Source organism: Solea solea, chromosome 10, assembly GCF_958295425.1.
Source record: "Solea solea chromosome 10, fSolSol10.1, whole genome shotgun sequence".
In the NCBI taxonomy this organism is placed as follows: Eukaryota; Metazoa; Chordata; class Actinopteri; order Pleuronectiformes; family Soleidae; genus Solea; species Solea solea.
This window is the reverse complement of record NC_081143.1, coordinates 3,199,151-3,213,965: the sequence shown is the minus strand read 5'-3', so window position 1 is coordinate 3,213,965 and position 14,815 is coordinate 3,199,151. Positions and strand designations below refer to the sequence as shown.

At 39.6% G+C, this 14,815-nt stretch overlaps 1 protein-coding gene and 1 non-coding gene across 3 annotated transcripts in view; one reads left to right on the top strand and one right to left on the bottom strand.

The window, feature by feature from the left end:
• inpp4b (inositol polyphosphate-4-phosphatase type II B) overlaps positions 1–14,815 on the top strand; it is a 254,171-nt gene that overhangs the window by 124,575 nt on the left and 114,781 nt on the right. For both annotated transcript variants that reach the window (XM_058640949.1, XM_058640948.1), the window contains one exon: positions 4,853–4,897. In XM_058640949.1, the coding sequence (XP_058496932.1) occupies positions 4,853–4,897 (45 nt within the window). The remainder of the gene's footprint in view (positions 1–4,852; positions 4,898–14,815) is intronic.
• trnap-agg (transfer RNA proline (anticodon AGG)) lies at positions 1,030–1,101 on the bottom strand. The gene has a single exon. It is a non-coding gene; the product is annotated as a tRNA-Pro (tRNA).

Sequence of the window (14,815 nt, the reverse complement as noted above, 5' to 3'; positions counted from 1 at the left end):
AGCTGTATGCCTCCTTAGCATTAGCATACAGCAAGTCAATGGTTCTCTCCTCTCTGGTGGGACAGCTCACATACTGTGTGAATGTGGGGAGTGTAGTGTCCATGGTGATATGATTAAAGTCACCCGAGATAGCAATGAATGCACTTGGGTGCTGAGTCTGTAGCTGGGCTATGGCAGAGTGAATAGAATCATTTGCCGACGTCGGGTTTGCAGAGGGGGGGACATAAACAGCCACCATGATTACCTGTGAAAACTCCCTGGGCAGATAATATGGTCGAAGTCCAACAGCACAAAGTTCCATGTTCGGGTCACAGATGATCTCCTTGATGGTGATGTGAGCGGGGTTGCACCATCGGTTGTTTACCAGCACAGCGACACCCCCACCTTTGCGCTTGCCGCTCTTGGCGCAGTCTCTGTCGGCCCGTACGGTGTGGAAGCCCGCGATGGAGACGTTGTCATCAGGAATATCCTGGTGCAGCCATGTCTCTGTAAAACTCATTATGCTGCATTCCCGATACTCCTTCTGGCTCCGGGCTAGCGCTGTCAGCTCGTCCATCTTGTTGCCCAGGGACCTCACGTTCCCCATGATGAGAGAGGGGAGACACGTCTTAAATCTCCGCTTTTCTAACCTCCGCTGTCTCAACCCGTCGTTTTTCTTCTGTTTCAATCCTCCTCTGCGTCCCCGATGCGTTTTTCTCCGTAGCTCCGCTGGAACCTCTGCCGGTCTGTCCGCTGGGCCAGCCGGCTTCAGGTCGATCAGCTGTTCTCTGGAGTAAACAATCTGATCGGCTTGGACTCGTTGTGCTGCGATGCCGGTTTGTAGCAGTATCACAGCGAGCAAAAAGGCAATAATATTAACAACCAGCATAATTAAATAGAGGGTTTTAAATAAAATAAAATAGTTTAAAAGTAAAGAAGTTTAACAAGAGAAAAAACGAATAAAATACGAAAGAATAGGAAAGTTACACGGAGCGACTGCAACAGGCTGCACGCGTGTTGACGCATGCGCACTCATGAAAAATCACATTAGGGCTCGTCCGGGATTTGAACCCGGGACCTCTCGCACCCTAAGCGAGAATCATACCCCTAGACCAACGAGCCACATTTAAGTCCCTGTACATTAATTAACTTTGTCATTCCAGAGAAATCACCCAGTCTGCCTACATCCTTACAAATTACCCTTTCGCTCCCTACAGCATGCCTTTTCCCCACTGATGCCACCCGCAGACAGGGAGGTGATAGATTGGAGGTACAGTGGGGCTCTGCTGTTATTTCTAGAGCCAGAAGAAACTGCAGCTTCCGCGGGCACACCTCATTTGCTTTGGACCCCTCCGGGAGTTACATCTGCATGTGCCGCCCGCATCCCTGCATGCTGCCTGCCGCCATGCTGAGCAGATTACCATATTCATAATGCCAGCAGATATTGATTATAAATACCACACCTGTGCCACTTTTCTCCACATACTTATCCACACACATTGGAGCTGGGGCACTGGTGAGCTTCATGTGCTAAAGGAGATGGAATTCAAATGTTCAAGTACAGATGGTTGACCTCTCCCTGTGTAATGGGTAATGAGTGCAATTAGTATTTTTTTTGTTTGTATTTGTTTTGGCCAGCTTGATTCTCACCAAGGGTTAATGACACAAATGTGTTCAGTGCTCAAATACAAAACTGGAGTCACTGTGTATAACAGGTGTTCTGTCCTCAGGTTCTGCATGCATAATTAGTACATGATTTTAATAAGCGGGGAAAGTGTCTCGCTGAACAACGGAGCAACCTTTCCAGACCTGAACTGGAACGCCGCTAAAATAATATCAAGCCAGTTTTCAGGCTCAAAGATGCATAATGTTCATCCGGTACATTTACACAGTGTTAGAAAAAAACCCTCAACCTGACCTCTGACCTGAAAATGAAAAAAGCTGGTACACGGAAGATGAAGAAGAAAACAACAACACGAAGGAATGTGGGGAAAAACAAGAGCAGTGGATTTTTTGACTGACAAGTGTCTCTCACCATCGTACTAACTAGCCACCAGCTAATGTTGTTTTGCTCTGTGACATAACAGACCAACCCGAAAATGCCTAATATTGATCCCCCTGGTGCACGTTTATGTCATTCAATGTATTCCATTAACTGTGCATGGAAACCTTCAGATTGTCTTGCATGAAACTCCCATTAACACTTGACACTCTGCTTAAAAAGTCACGCTGTACATTTCTGTCATCTTTTAGCTTCAATCACCCTTTCATAGGTGATGTGTAGCACAGATGGAATCCTCTAGAACTAGACTCAAGTGACAGTCCCTTGTGATAATGTGGCATCAGAGATGGGACCCAACATCTGGCGCTGTTTCAGGCCCACCTAGTTAAAGAGTCCTTTGTTGCCAACACATAACGTGTCACCCTAGCTTATTAAAGTTTCATCAGCACTCGCAAGGAATCCTTGGTGGTGACAACATGACACATGACCCCTAAGGAATGAAATGAAAGGAATATTCAAAAAAAAAACAGATAGTGATGCGGACAGTTTATTTACATGTATAATTGGCCTATTTGTGTAACTGTATGTGTTTACTTGCCCGTGTTCTTCAGCTGTTTGTGCAACTGATTTATTAGATGAGATTTACTGTACTGTGTATGCACACCGCACTTGCATACGCTTATTTATTCAAATGTAGCCCATCTTGATTAAAGAAGAAAACTCTGGTGATTTGAAGTTTTATTCAACACATTTACTGAATATCAAAAATGCACTATGTTTTTTTTTGTTAATTAAGAGATAAGTGACTCTGAAGAGGGCACACGCGTTCTATTATGTCTCGTAATTAATTACACCCATTGTTCATTTCATAGCTTTAAACAATACATTACAAAGAATAAAATAACAAATAATGTATTTAAATGTATGGAGTCATAGTCTTATACTGTCATAGACTCCATGGAGCGTCTGGCCTGTGCTTTTCTACCGATTCCATATTATGGAAAGCAGAGATATATATAATATTCACGTGGCAGTCTCACATTTAGATCCAAACGTTAGAGAACTCAAAAAAAAAAAGTACATGTACTTGTGAGGCTGTAAAAAAATAGAACAGAAACACCTTTTATATATTTGCTGACAGTTGAGGGAAACTACCATACTGTGGGAGATATCAGGTTTTATGCATGTATCAGAAAAAAGTATTAGCGTGCAAAGTATTCCTTTATCGATGGAAGAATCCAAGAAGCACCTTTTAGCCGTTAATTACAAGATTACTTTGATTAATTGTTTGTTTTTTCTTTCCTGCCTGAAGATTTCCTTAATACTTTGTTTATTGATGTTTTGTTGGCAGGTGTATCTCGTCTTCACAGATGGTCAGGACCTGGTGGTTAAAGCTTAGGATCAGTAGTGGGCTTTTAATGTATTTATCTATATGCACTTTTGCCTTTCCTTAATAGTGCATCATTTAGTTTTTTTTAGACTATTGCTTAGTCTGACTCGTCTCTGTGACATGTGTGAAAACATCTTATAATGAAAGGCTTTTCAGGTACTCCAGGCTGACTTATTCCACATATACTAACCTTGACTGAGCATAAAAGCTGCTTCAAATCCGTGGAGATGGAAATAATTGTAAAACACAAGTAAATAATTCTAAGTCTCTGTGAAGTATTACCGCAAAATGTGTGGCACACATCAGCAAGCATCGACTACCCATGGCCCATTAGTGAGGCTGATGAGCCTTAGAGAGGCCAATTGTGTCCAAGCACCCCAGCAAAAAGCCATTTAGTTGGTTAGAGACCTACATGTTGGACCTTCACGCAGGTGTTTCATCTGTTCAGTGTTTGAATGGTTGAGTGATGAATGACAGATTATACGAGCAGTCAGTCATCTATCCATTATTATGGCACAAGCCCTCAAGGACAAAAGTTTCCATGCTTTTTTTTTTTTCTTTACAAACATTGCAGTCATGAGTTTGCATAATGCAAAATGAACAGTCACCGACGTGGCTTTTCTGGTAGTTTTTAAGTTTTTTCTGATCCCATACATAACTAAGATTACTTAAATGTTGACACACTGAAATAAGGTGAAGGTGTTTGTAAGTCTGTCTACATAATTTGCTGATTTGATATGAACTTAAGTTAATTAACATATGTATTACTCTGTTCAGTTCACCTGTGTTAAACAGTGATGTTGCATCACTTCTCTCACAAACTAAGAATCCTTGACAAACACCGACAGGGGCACGCAGAGAGCACACAAACACAAACCGGCAACAGCCATCTTTAATTTAGACTTGTCATCCGGTTAATTTGTCACAGCTCAACAGGCAACACTTGTGATTTTATAGCAGCAGGATTTGTTATCCACTAAGGATAATTATTTGTGCTAATGATTATTGGGGTCAGGAGAACATGGCACCATGTTATCATACTCCAGGAAGTTTCACTGAAGACATCATCATATGCCAGATTGGTATACGTTGCCCAACCCTAGTTTCGACTATATGATTGTCACCTGTTTTGGGCTAAAGTCATTTGTTGATTCTGGAGAAAAATGATCACTTCTTTTCAGAAGCTAGTGTTGAATATTAACAATTTCCTATGAAGATTTTCAGCCCTTTTATTTAGAGCATTCTCAACAAAGTAGCCTTGTTTTTTCTCCATCGCTCACACCCCAGCAAACAACAATTGTAGATGTCATTCTGCGCTCTGGGAAATTGTTGTGGGATACAAGAGCTTAAGCTTTAGACTGTGGGTAATGTGTGTTATTTGCTTTGTCTCTTCCATCGTTATGATGTTTTCCTTTTCTTTCCTTTTAACTCCCTCTACTTTTGTCTTACCTACCCTCTATTTTTCTTTCTCTGTCTCGCAGGTGCCATTCTAGCACCCAAGTTGTCTCAAGTGGAATTCAGCCTTGGTAAGTCTTGGGTTTATTTCTATGATTCCAAAGTATTCTTTACTTCAGAGGGAAGTACTATAAGTGCAGCCATCCCAGTCATTGTTAGCATCTTTGCAGGCACTTACACTGAAGTCCTATGGCCTTGATTGGACAATTGCACACTTTGAAGAAACACAGTAAAGCTTTATGGCCTATGAATAGTTTGTATTTATGGCCTTTGAGCCCTCATGGCTAACATTATTCCATAGGTACCACATGTTACTGCAGACTAAAGAGTCACATGTGTACAGATACAGTAATGCAGAGATCACTCAGGATTAATGGCATATCTGTAAATATATCTACATTATTCATTCTTTATGCAACTAAGCTGTTGGATTTTATTTCAGGAAAATGTAATATTACTCAGGGCAATGCACTGAATGCTGAAATATTTCTTATCTCTGAGAGTCAAAACAGACAGCATATATATATATTGGACTTTTATCAAGCCCCCCACTGTTTAGAGACTGAATCCGGGGACAGTAAAGTGTCTATCCATGAATAGATTTGGTTTCTAAAGTTTCATTTCATGTTGTGAGGATCATTTTATAAAGGTATCCTCCTGAGAATCACTTGATGACCTCCTGGGTTTTCTCTGTGCCTGCTGTCAACAGCATCTTCTTTTTTCAAAAGCATCTTCTTTTGTTTTCACAAAGATGACTCCCACTGAACCCCACACACTCTCTATGATCTGTCAGTTGCCCTTAGGGCTCATTGTAATTCTGACCTCAATGCAAAGACAATGGGGCCACCAGGACTGTTAATTGTCAGGAATAAACATACATCTGTGGTTTAAACACTTTAAAAGCGATTTAGCTGGTCAGGTGGAACGCTGCTCCTTTACATTAACTGCCTTGGTTGAACATTTGCCCAATGTACAGTGCCTCTGTAAAACTTATCACATTTGCTAAATCCATATAGAGCTGTTTTAGTTTGTTAGATTTCTTTTTCTTGTGAGAGGTGACATGATGATATGTATATATATATATATATATATATATATATATATATATATACACATACATATATATATATACACATACATATATATACATATATGTATATGTAATAGATTATTTTTAAATTGTTTTAAACTCATTATTAACAATACAAAAATAACTACCATTGACTACATGTCGAGTAGCCCCTTTAACTTTCCTGGTTAAAAACAATAATATTTAGTGAAAAACAAGTGTTAAACTTTCCTGCTCGGCTCCCCGACCGTAGTTAGAGAGCGTAGGGGAGGAGACTCTGTTGTTCTCCAGGGATGAAGGAGTATCACTTCTCTTCAGGTTCACTTACTCAATTAACTCCACACGGCAGGTAAACACATGGACGGACACCTCTTGCCTTCTTCTTTTGAGCGTTTATTACAACAAGCAACCCAGAAGTTCTTCAGGTACAGTTATAAGCTTTTGTCGCCTAATCTATCTCGTCTCTCTCACTGTATATCAAAAACCACACTCACTCCGTACACGTCGCTCACACACACACATCACACTGACATCATCACGCATCGAATACACTCTTAACTCTCAGCTGCTTCCATAACACAAGGCTAGCTAAGCTTAAGGCCCTATCCACATGGAATCCAAACAAAAGGAAAGAGGAATCATAATGATGACAATACTACTTCTACTTGTAATAACAGTAGCCTTGCAACTGGATCTGGATCCTGTAGCCCAGGGGTCACCTGATATATGAGGACAGAGAGAGAGGGACAGAGGACAGGGAGCAAAGGCACAAACTAGGGGAGAGAAGGAACAAGATTAATGTCATGTAATAATGTCATATTCATACCCTGAGTGTGAGGGAGTAAGTGAATGCACCACTGCAGTCTAGGTCTACAGCAGCATAAGTAAGGGATGGTTCAGGTTTGCCTGAGCCACATCAAAAAGGATAGTGTTACATCCAACTTTAAATACAGAGAAGGAGTCCTCTGACATGCCAGTGACATCCCAGCCCAGCTTGAGTCTGTCTTCATTCAGACTGAACATATACATGCAGTAGTGGCTGGACTTGAATTTGATATAGCACAATCAGTCTATTGTTTCTGATTGTTTCTGAGTGACTGAAGAGCTCCAGTGGTCCGTGTTAAAGTCTCCTGAGATCACATGGCAAGCCTGTGGTCATGTAACATTTTTTGTTTAGTCTCCAGGGAAGAGATGACAGAACAGCATCGTAAGCGGGTGATAGGTGGTTTTGTCGACCCCTTCCTCTGTTGAGAGATGGTTTCTCAATTTTGACATAGATGGCTTCTTTCACTCCTCTTTCAAACCATCTGTCCTCTGTCCAAAATGTGCGCTTCTATATCCTCAGCGGGTCACAGTGAGCACCACTCAGACTTTCACCCAGATATTTAATACCTGTCTATCACCACAAACTGCAGTAGCCTCTTCAGTCGCAACTTCAAGAAGTCCAGTTGCTACTGATTCAATGACTTTGGATGACTAGGACCTGGAATGAGAATCGACACAGAAGCCAGTGCAATTTGTGGTGTGACTGACTTCCTGTCAGTTTTGGGAATTGACTGCTGCTGCTCCACGCTCCACAGGGTTGAAAAAAGTAACTGTTGGTGTTTATTTGTGTGCACACACTCATAAGATAAGATAAGATAGTACTTTATTTGTCCCGTAGTGGGGAAATTTACATTGTTACAGAAGCAAGATAGTAAAGATAAAGATAATAAATAATAAACATGCATTACCAGAAAAGAAAATTACAATATAAGAAGATATTAACAATTAGACTATAAAGAATTAGTTAATGTAGAATGTACATTATAGACAGCAGAATATACACAGTATGGGCTTGATATTTACAGCATAAATAGTATATTGCACTTGTGTACAGTATTGCATGTGTTTGTGTTTAAATTGTGACCACAAGGTGTCCAACCTTTGCAAATAATGCTGCTGCTAATTAGCATTTAATTATATCATTGAAGACAAATGTGGCATTCAGGAGATTATGGCTGTCCTTAGATGGTAAAGATTAAAGGGGAGCTCTCTTTAACACATGACGTTCTTTACTCATCACGACGAGTACCACTCAGCCCAAGTAAGACAGCTATTCACTGGTTTCTGAAGATCCTCAGCCAGCTCTTTGAATATTGAGAAAATGACACTTGTGATGTTTTATCTTGGCTCAGGGTTGTGAAGGCTAATCCGCATTATCTTGACCAACATGTAAAAACTAGCCTTTTTTTCTTCAAGAACTAAAATTAAACTTCAAAATACTATAGCGTACTGCTGTCCACATAAAGCCCCCTATATAAAGTAAGCAAAAACAAAGAGATAGTATTTACTCCTCAGTTTTGTGTAGACCCATGGTTCTCAAACTGTGGTACGCGTACCACCAGAGGTAAGTGAGCTTCCTCTGGTGGTAGTTGTAGGAAAATCACAAATACTGTTCTACTGTATATGCCAGGGTATGTGTTCAGAGTAGAGCTTAGGAATATTGTGCATGGAAAATAAAATGAATAACAAAAAAATTACTAATAAATAATAAATAAAGTCACTTTTCAGTTTTGCTATACCAGTGTGTGAAGTATATGTGAGGAAGAGGAGGATGATGAGAGAGCAAATTATCTTACTAGCAATAAATCTGCCTCCTGTCCATAGCTGACTATGGCCGGTCTATTTACACCACTGCATTTTAATATTGGCGATAGCGGTGTTTCTTCAAGAACTCAATATTTTCTCGGGTTTAATTGGTATAAAGCGTTTAAGAACCACTGGTGTAAACCCTGTAGAATACAATGGTCAGCTGTTTCTCAGGCTCATCCCTTTGTAAATTTGACACCTTCAAATTTATTTTTCATACCCAACCATAAAGAGTTTTTAGGATTATTTATGAGAGCTTGTGTTTTTTCTGTCATGACACCAATTTCTGTCTTTAATGAGACAGTTATTATATACAGTATGTGTGACGGGGCGCTAATTGAATTGGATTTCTCGGTGGGAAGAAATATTGATAAATGTAATTGTTGTTATAATAATGACTACCACCCATCACCATTCTTCCAAAAGTAAACAGGTCATTTTAAAGAACAATTCTAAAATGCCAATAAGGTGACACATGGTTGTGAAATCAGCCATGTTGTCCTTTGTCTAATTAGAGTAAAGTACTTAGCATGCAAAGTAACAACAGTGGCATATTGGTGTTGATGTACATGTATACACAGATAAGAACTATTTCTAGAAGGTTTTAAGATATTTTATGTCTGCCTTTAACAAACATCTCACATGGTAGAAAGTTTCAAGTCATGCTGTTTTTCACTTGAACTGAAAACCAGCCATTATTATAAATGATTCAGTCCTGAATTATAGTTAATGGATGATATCCACTACCTACAGTAAGAGCGCTTTTGTCCAGGCATAGAGCATATTTTTGTATATGCTGTGTTCCATTCCCGTTGTCCCAGCTGCCCAAATAGTTTCATCTTCTGCAACCACACATGCTCACCTGGTTAGCCCTGACGCACAATAACACTGTACCAGTTCAACCTGAGGAGAGAGAAGAGAGAAAAAGAAGTCATCCAGTAAAAGAAGAGAAAAAGCTTGAGGAAGGGTCACTGGGCCTCACCACTTCTGCATTGCTGCTGGATGTCAGTGTACCTTTAATCACCTCGACATTGCAGATGTGCCACAGGTTAAGTTCCACACAGAATACGGCCAATTTGACCATCTGTCCCACTGCTTTCAGAGTGAATTTTGAAAGTTGTGGGCTGTAATCACATATGATTGACCTGGTCGTGCATTGCTCAGGGAACAGCCAATCAGAACAGGGGGCATTTTGTATGTACACCATTTATTTTGTGATTGTATCTTGCAAATGTTTTTTTTTATTTTAAATTATATGCAATTAATACAAGCTTGAGGCTGCATTCACACATGAAACAGCAAAAACAGGAAGTGTTTTACTAGTTTGATGTAATATATTTGTCAGTAGCTTATGAATTTACATGACTCATAAGCAGTTGAAGGGCGTATTTATCTCAACTCGACAGCCCTTATTTTCTTCCCTTTTTCCCCAGACCCACTGGCAAACAGGTGTGCCAAATGGCGGTACATGCAAATAATGTTGTCAAACTAATTCAAGCGTTGAAATAATTATCATGATGAATAATCGTCTTCTGGAGATGAGCATATATTTGTCTCCTGTGGCAACTCCCATGACTCCCCTCTCAATTAAATGGAATTTAGATTCATTGTGCGGTCACAGAGGCCCACTGCATTAAAACTAATTTCCAGAAAATTCATTGTGAAAGAGCTCGGCACATTCCAATCATACAAAGCAAATACAGCATTTGTGATTGAAGTCTCCAGCGATGGTAGAAACATTATTACTCCAATTGCTCAATGGTTATGGCCATTGAGGAATCTGCTTTAGTATGCTGTCACTCAAGCCAGCCTTTGGTCATTGCAACAACCCTTTCTCACATCAGCCTCCTTCTCTTTTGGTTTGTACAAGTGTTAGTCTGTGGTTAACAATGTTGATTTCTGCCTCTGCCAACCAGCTATGCCTTTAGATACTAGCTCTTGTCGAAAGTTGGATCGAACCACAAAACAGTGCTACATGGACTTTGCTGTCCACTAAGTATAAATTAGTAGAGAGTGGGTCTCAGATTTTCTCACAGCTGCTTTGCCAAGAAACCCAGGCATCACAATATATTCCCTCTCAACCTTTCCCTTGGAAAAAGTTGGCTTGAAACTATTGACCAGCTATCTTTCTCCAATCATGTTGTGTCTGGGTAATGGCTGGGCCACTTTGCCTTGTACACAATGAGAACAGATGACTGCTTTTAGATCAACCCAAAAGGACACTCTGCTGCTCATTGAACTGACGACCCATGGCTGCAAAAATCATTACCTGAGATTTCTGCATTAAACATCTCTCTATACATTGCCAGTGATACATTTAGAACACATTGATCTACTACTACTAAGTTTACGACGAACATAATGTGATTCACCCCATTGTGTTGTAGTGTAATTCAGCATGATTCAATGCCAAACAAATACCCCCCACCCCTCCCCTGGCTATCTGACACATTGAAATAACAATGCTGTTATTTTCACACACTGTATTATATTTGATTATTTTTCCAAAATCATTAGTTCAAAAACATAAATTCTCTATCCTTAACCTATGGATATGACACAGACAACAACATACAGGTTTAATTTAGGCCTGTCATCAAGTAAACAACTTACAGCTAACAAACCACTGCCAAGTTTGTTATAATAACCAGTAAATATTACTTCTCTTGTTTGCAGCCATGTAGTCTTTTTTTATATCGATTTAGTACATAAAGCTTCTGCTATAATTCATCTTGAGGGTTTGCAATTTGCTAAATTAATACATGTTTAATAAGTTTCTTGTATTCAACACTAGGTAGATAATGCACAAATGAATACCCTGCAAATATATTGTTCTTTATTTTAAATTCCTCTGTTTCTCTTGTGTACAAGCCATTATGATAACCTCTCTCACAGGCCACAGTTTCCTCCCTCCCTCCATGTCAGTCTATCATTATCCTCGCTCTCACTCAGGCTTCCTTCCTTAAACTCTAAATGTCTCTCTAAGGGTCCCTGTTGCCCTTTCGCACTCACCCTCTCTCTTTCCCTTTCCTGCCACCTTCTCCCATCATCATAATATCCGTGACCTTAGAGAGGGAGACTAAGTGTTGAATCCCCTATAAGGGATGTTGCATGACGCTGCTGCATGGTTCAGCACCCCGTCTGATTTCAGTGAACAGGATGGCTGTAGTAGCGAGGTCATGAAGACACATAAAGCAACACTGAAAGGGAAAACAAAGATAGAGTATGTGTCTATGGCAACCAATATGGCCTATAGCTGGCCTATGCAGCCTCTGCCTTTAATTGTATGTAGCACATACTTACATACGTCAGTGTGGGTCCATTAACAGTTAAAAGGCCTTGGCTTATGACCCACATATCGCAGTCACATAGACTTTTATTTTATGAAAATCAGTGCATGTGACCATGCTATTGTTTTTCTTAAAAACTGATGTTTTTTGGCTGCACATATTATTATTCCCCTCTTTTAATCCTTCTCTCCAGACTGGCCCTCATCCATTCTTGACTCGCGTCCCTTGGCGTCGCCTGTAAGAACCATTAACATTTCAATGTCGCTGTGAGCATCAAGCTGGTACTAAGCAGCCACTGACAAGGAATATAATTACAATTTATTTATAATCATTGATGATTCAGTATTATTCATGGAAATGTTGATATTGATATTGGATATCCACCAAGTCTAACCTGGATATCTATCCTAACCCTAACCTCTGACTTTTATTTTACCCCTGCTCTGCTCTGAGTGTCAATGTGCCAACAGTGGGTTTACATTGGAGTCAATTGAAAGGCCAGTGTGTCTCTTTTGTCTGTAAGGTGACGCTGAGGGATGTCCAAATAGCCTCACACTCAGATCTATGACAGAAAGGGAACGTGAAATCAGAATCACTCAACAAGACATGCTACAGAAGCAGAGGCTCTTGATGTCAAGACATTTGCTGTCCTTATTTACTCAAGTCAGTCAATCACGATGCACACACAGAATGGATGAAATCCCATTTTAACTGGAATTATTCACCCTAAAATTTTGGAAATGTGCAAAATCTTCAACAAATATGCTTTCAGTTGAGAGGGTCAGAATGCCCAATTCATTTGCCCAAATCTTTTTTGGGACAATTGGCAGGACTTGATAATGGAATCTCCCACACGACCACTGTCATAACAAGTAAACACAATGCACTGAGCTGGATTGAATATTATTGGATGTTTTACATGATGTGGTTAACTAGACATTGTTAAGACTTTGCTTTTTTCTCTGTCCCTGTTTTCTCCTATAGTCAAGAAACATGCAGTTTGAGAATTAAACATTTCGTTCTGTATTTAAAAACTTGTAGTGAGATAATAGTCCACCCAGCTTTATGTCGTGTAAGAGTATGGGTTGCTTCCTTGTTCAGTGATGCATATGTGATGCATACACTCACACTCACACATTTTTTCTTTTATTTATTATCTCCTTTGGGAAAGTATAGCCGGGAATAGATCAGTGGCCCATGAGCTCAGTGATTTCTGAGGGTCCAGATGGATTTTAGTTCTTCCAGTCCAGAATAATGGCTGCTATTAAAATTTCTGAACCCCTTATGCACTTCACATGTCAGATTTATTCAGATTCAAATGTGCTGATGACATTCATTCATGTGAACTTCAATCAGCAGTGTGATTCACAAAAGGGTTTTCTTTCTTTCAAACAGTATTTGAGTCTTTTATGTATTACACATCTCTCGGTTTGCTATGTAATGACCGTATTCACTGACTTTTTCATGATTTACTTAATGCTCCTCTGCTGTGGCTTTACCTCTCCTTGCTCTGACAGTGGAAACCTTATAAATACCAAAAGAATCAGAACGGGCTCTGTAAGAATTGGATTGTACGTATTGATTCAATAAAGTTATTTCAGTGCATATTAGATATCATCTGAAAGCATTATTCATTTCAGTTTGAGCTGAACCTTTCATTCATTAAGTCATTAAAGGTTTAGAGTCAATGTTGAGTAGCAGTGTTACATTTGACATTTAAATATAAGTACATTGTAGCAAAACGGGATAATTAAGGTAATGGTGGATGCATATAATGGGAAGAAGGGTAGAGTGATCTCAGCCCTTTATCAAGCTATGTTGAAGAGTAGAGGGAATTCAACAATGTACATCAAAGAAAAGTGGGAACGGGAACTTGGGATTGAGTTGACTGAGGAAGAATGGTACAATGTTTTCAGGGTACAGCATTCAACTACTGGATCAAGGGTCTGGAGGGAGTTCGGGTGGAAAAATATTATTAGATACTTCATGACCCCAAAGACGAAAGGAAGGTTTGCCCCGGAACAGAATATGTGTTGGAGGCAATGCGGTCAGATGGATGCAGATCACGCACACATATTTTGGAAGTGCAGTAAGATAACAGAGTACTGGAAAGACGTAGAGGAAACTTTAAGGGTGATACTGGGTTATGGGATACCTATGATTTGCTCCGTGCTATATATGGGGAATCTTACACAGGGAAATGTACAGGATGGGGACGGTTATAATATGGCTGGGGGTAGTAGAAGAAATATTTGAAATGGAAAGACTCACACACATATTGAGACTTCAGGAGGGGAAATTTGAGTCAAGATGGGAAAAATGGGTTGAGTATAGGGGAAAGCTGAGCGACACAACAAATTGGGAAGGTTAAAATCAGACCAGGATGTTGCACTACAATTAAAGAAGGAAACACACATGTCACCTTGTTAAAATACAAATGTTTGATTTGTATTTTATTTTATTTTTTTGTCTTTTCTTTATTGCATAAACGTTCTTTAATTTAACATGGTTATAAATGCCTTAATTTTAATGCAAAATTTTCAATAAAAATTTGAGTGATAAAAAAAATATAAGTACATTGTAATTGAGCTTTAATGCAGTCCTTTTTAATGTGTGAGAGTGAATGTACTTGGTTACCTTTCGCCACTGCTACCAGACTCACACTAATCCTCCACCTCAGTCAGAATAATTGTGTCATATCAAGGATGTATAGAGACAGAATTGTTGATAATTTGGTAACTGATTGTCCATCCATCCATCCATCCATCTTCTACCACTTTATCCTGCACATGAGGGTCACAGGGGGGCATATCAATAGCGAATCATTCGACGTAGGATTGGAGGAATGAGCGAATGCAATCAAAGGTCTTTGTCAAAAAGTTTGCTACATCATTTAAATGTAACAGATGGAAAAAGAAATTTCTTTTCACATCACTATTCATTGATCTGTCTTTTAGGCCCCGATATCAAACTTACAGCCTGGGTCATATACAATTGGG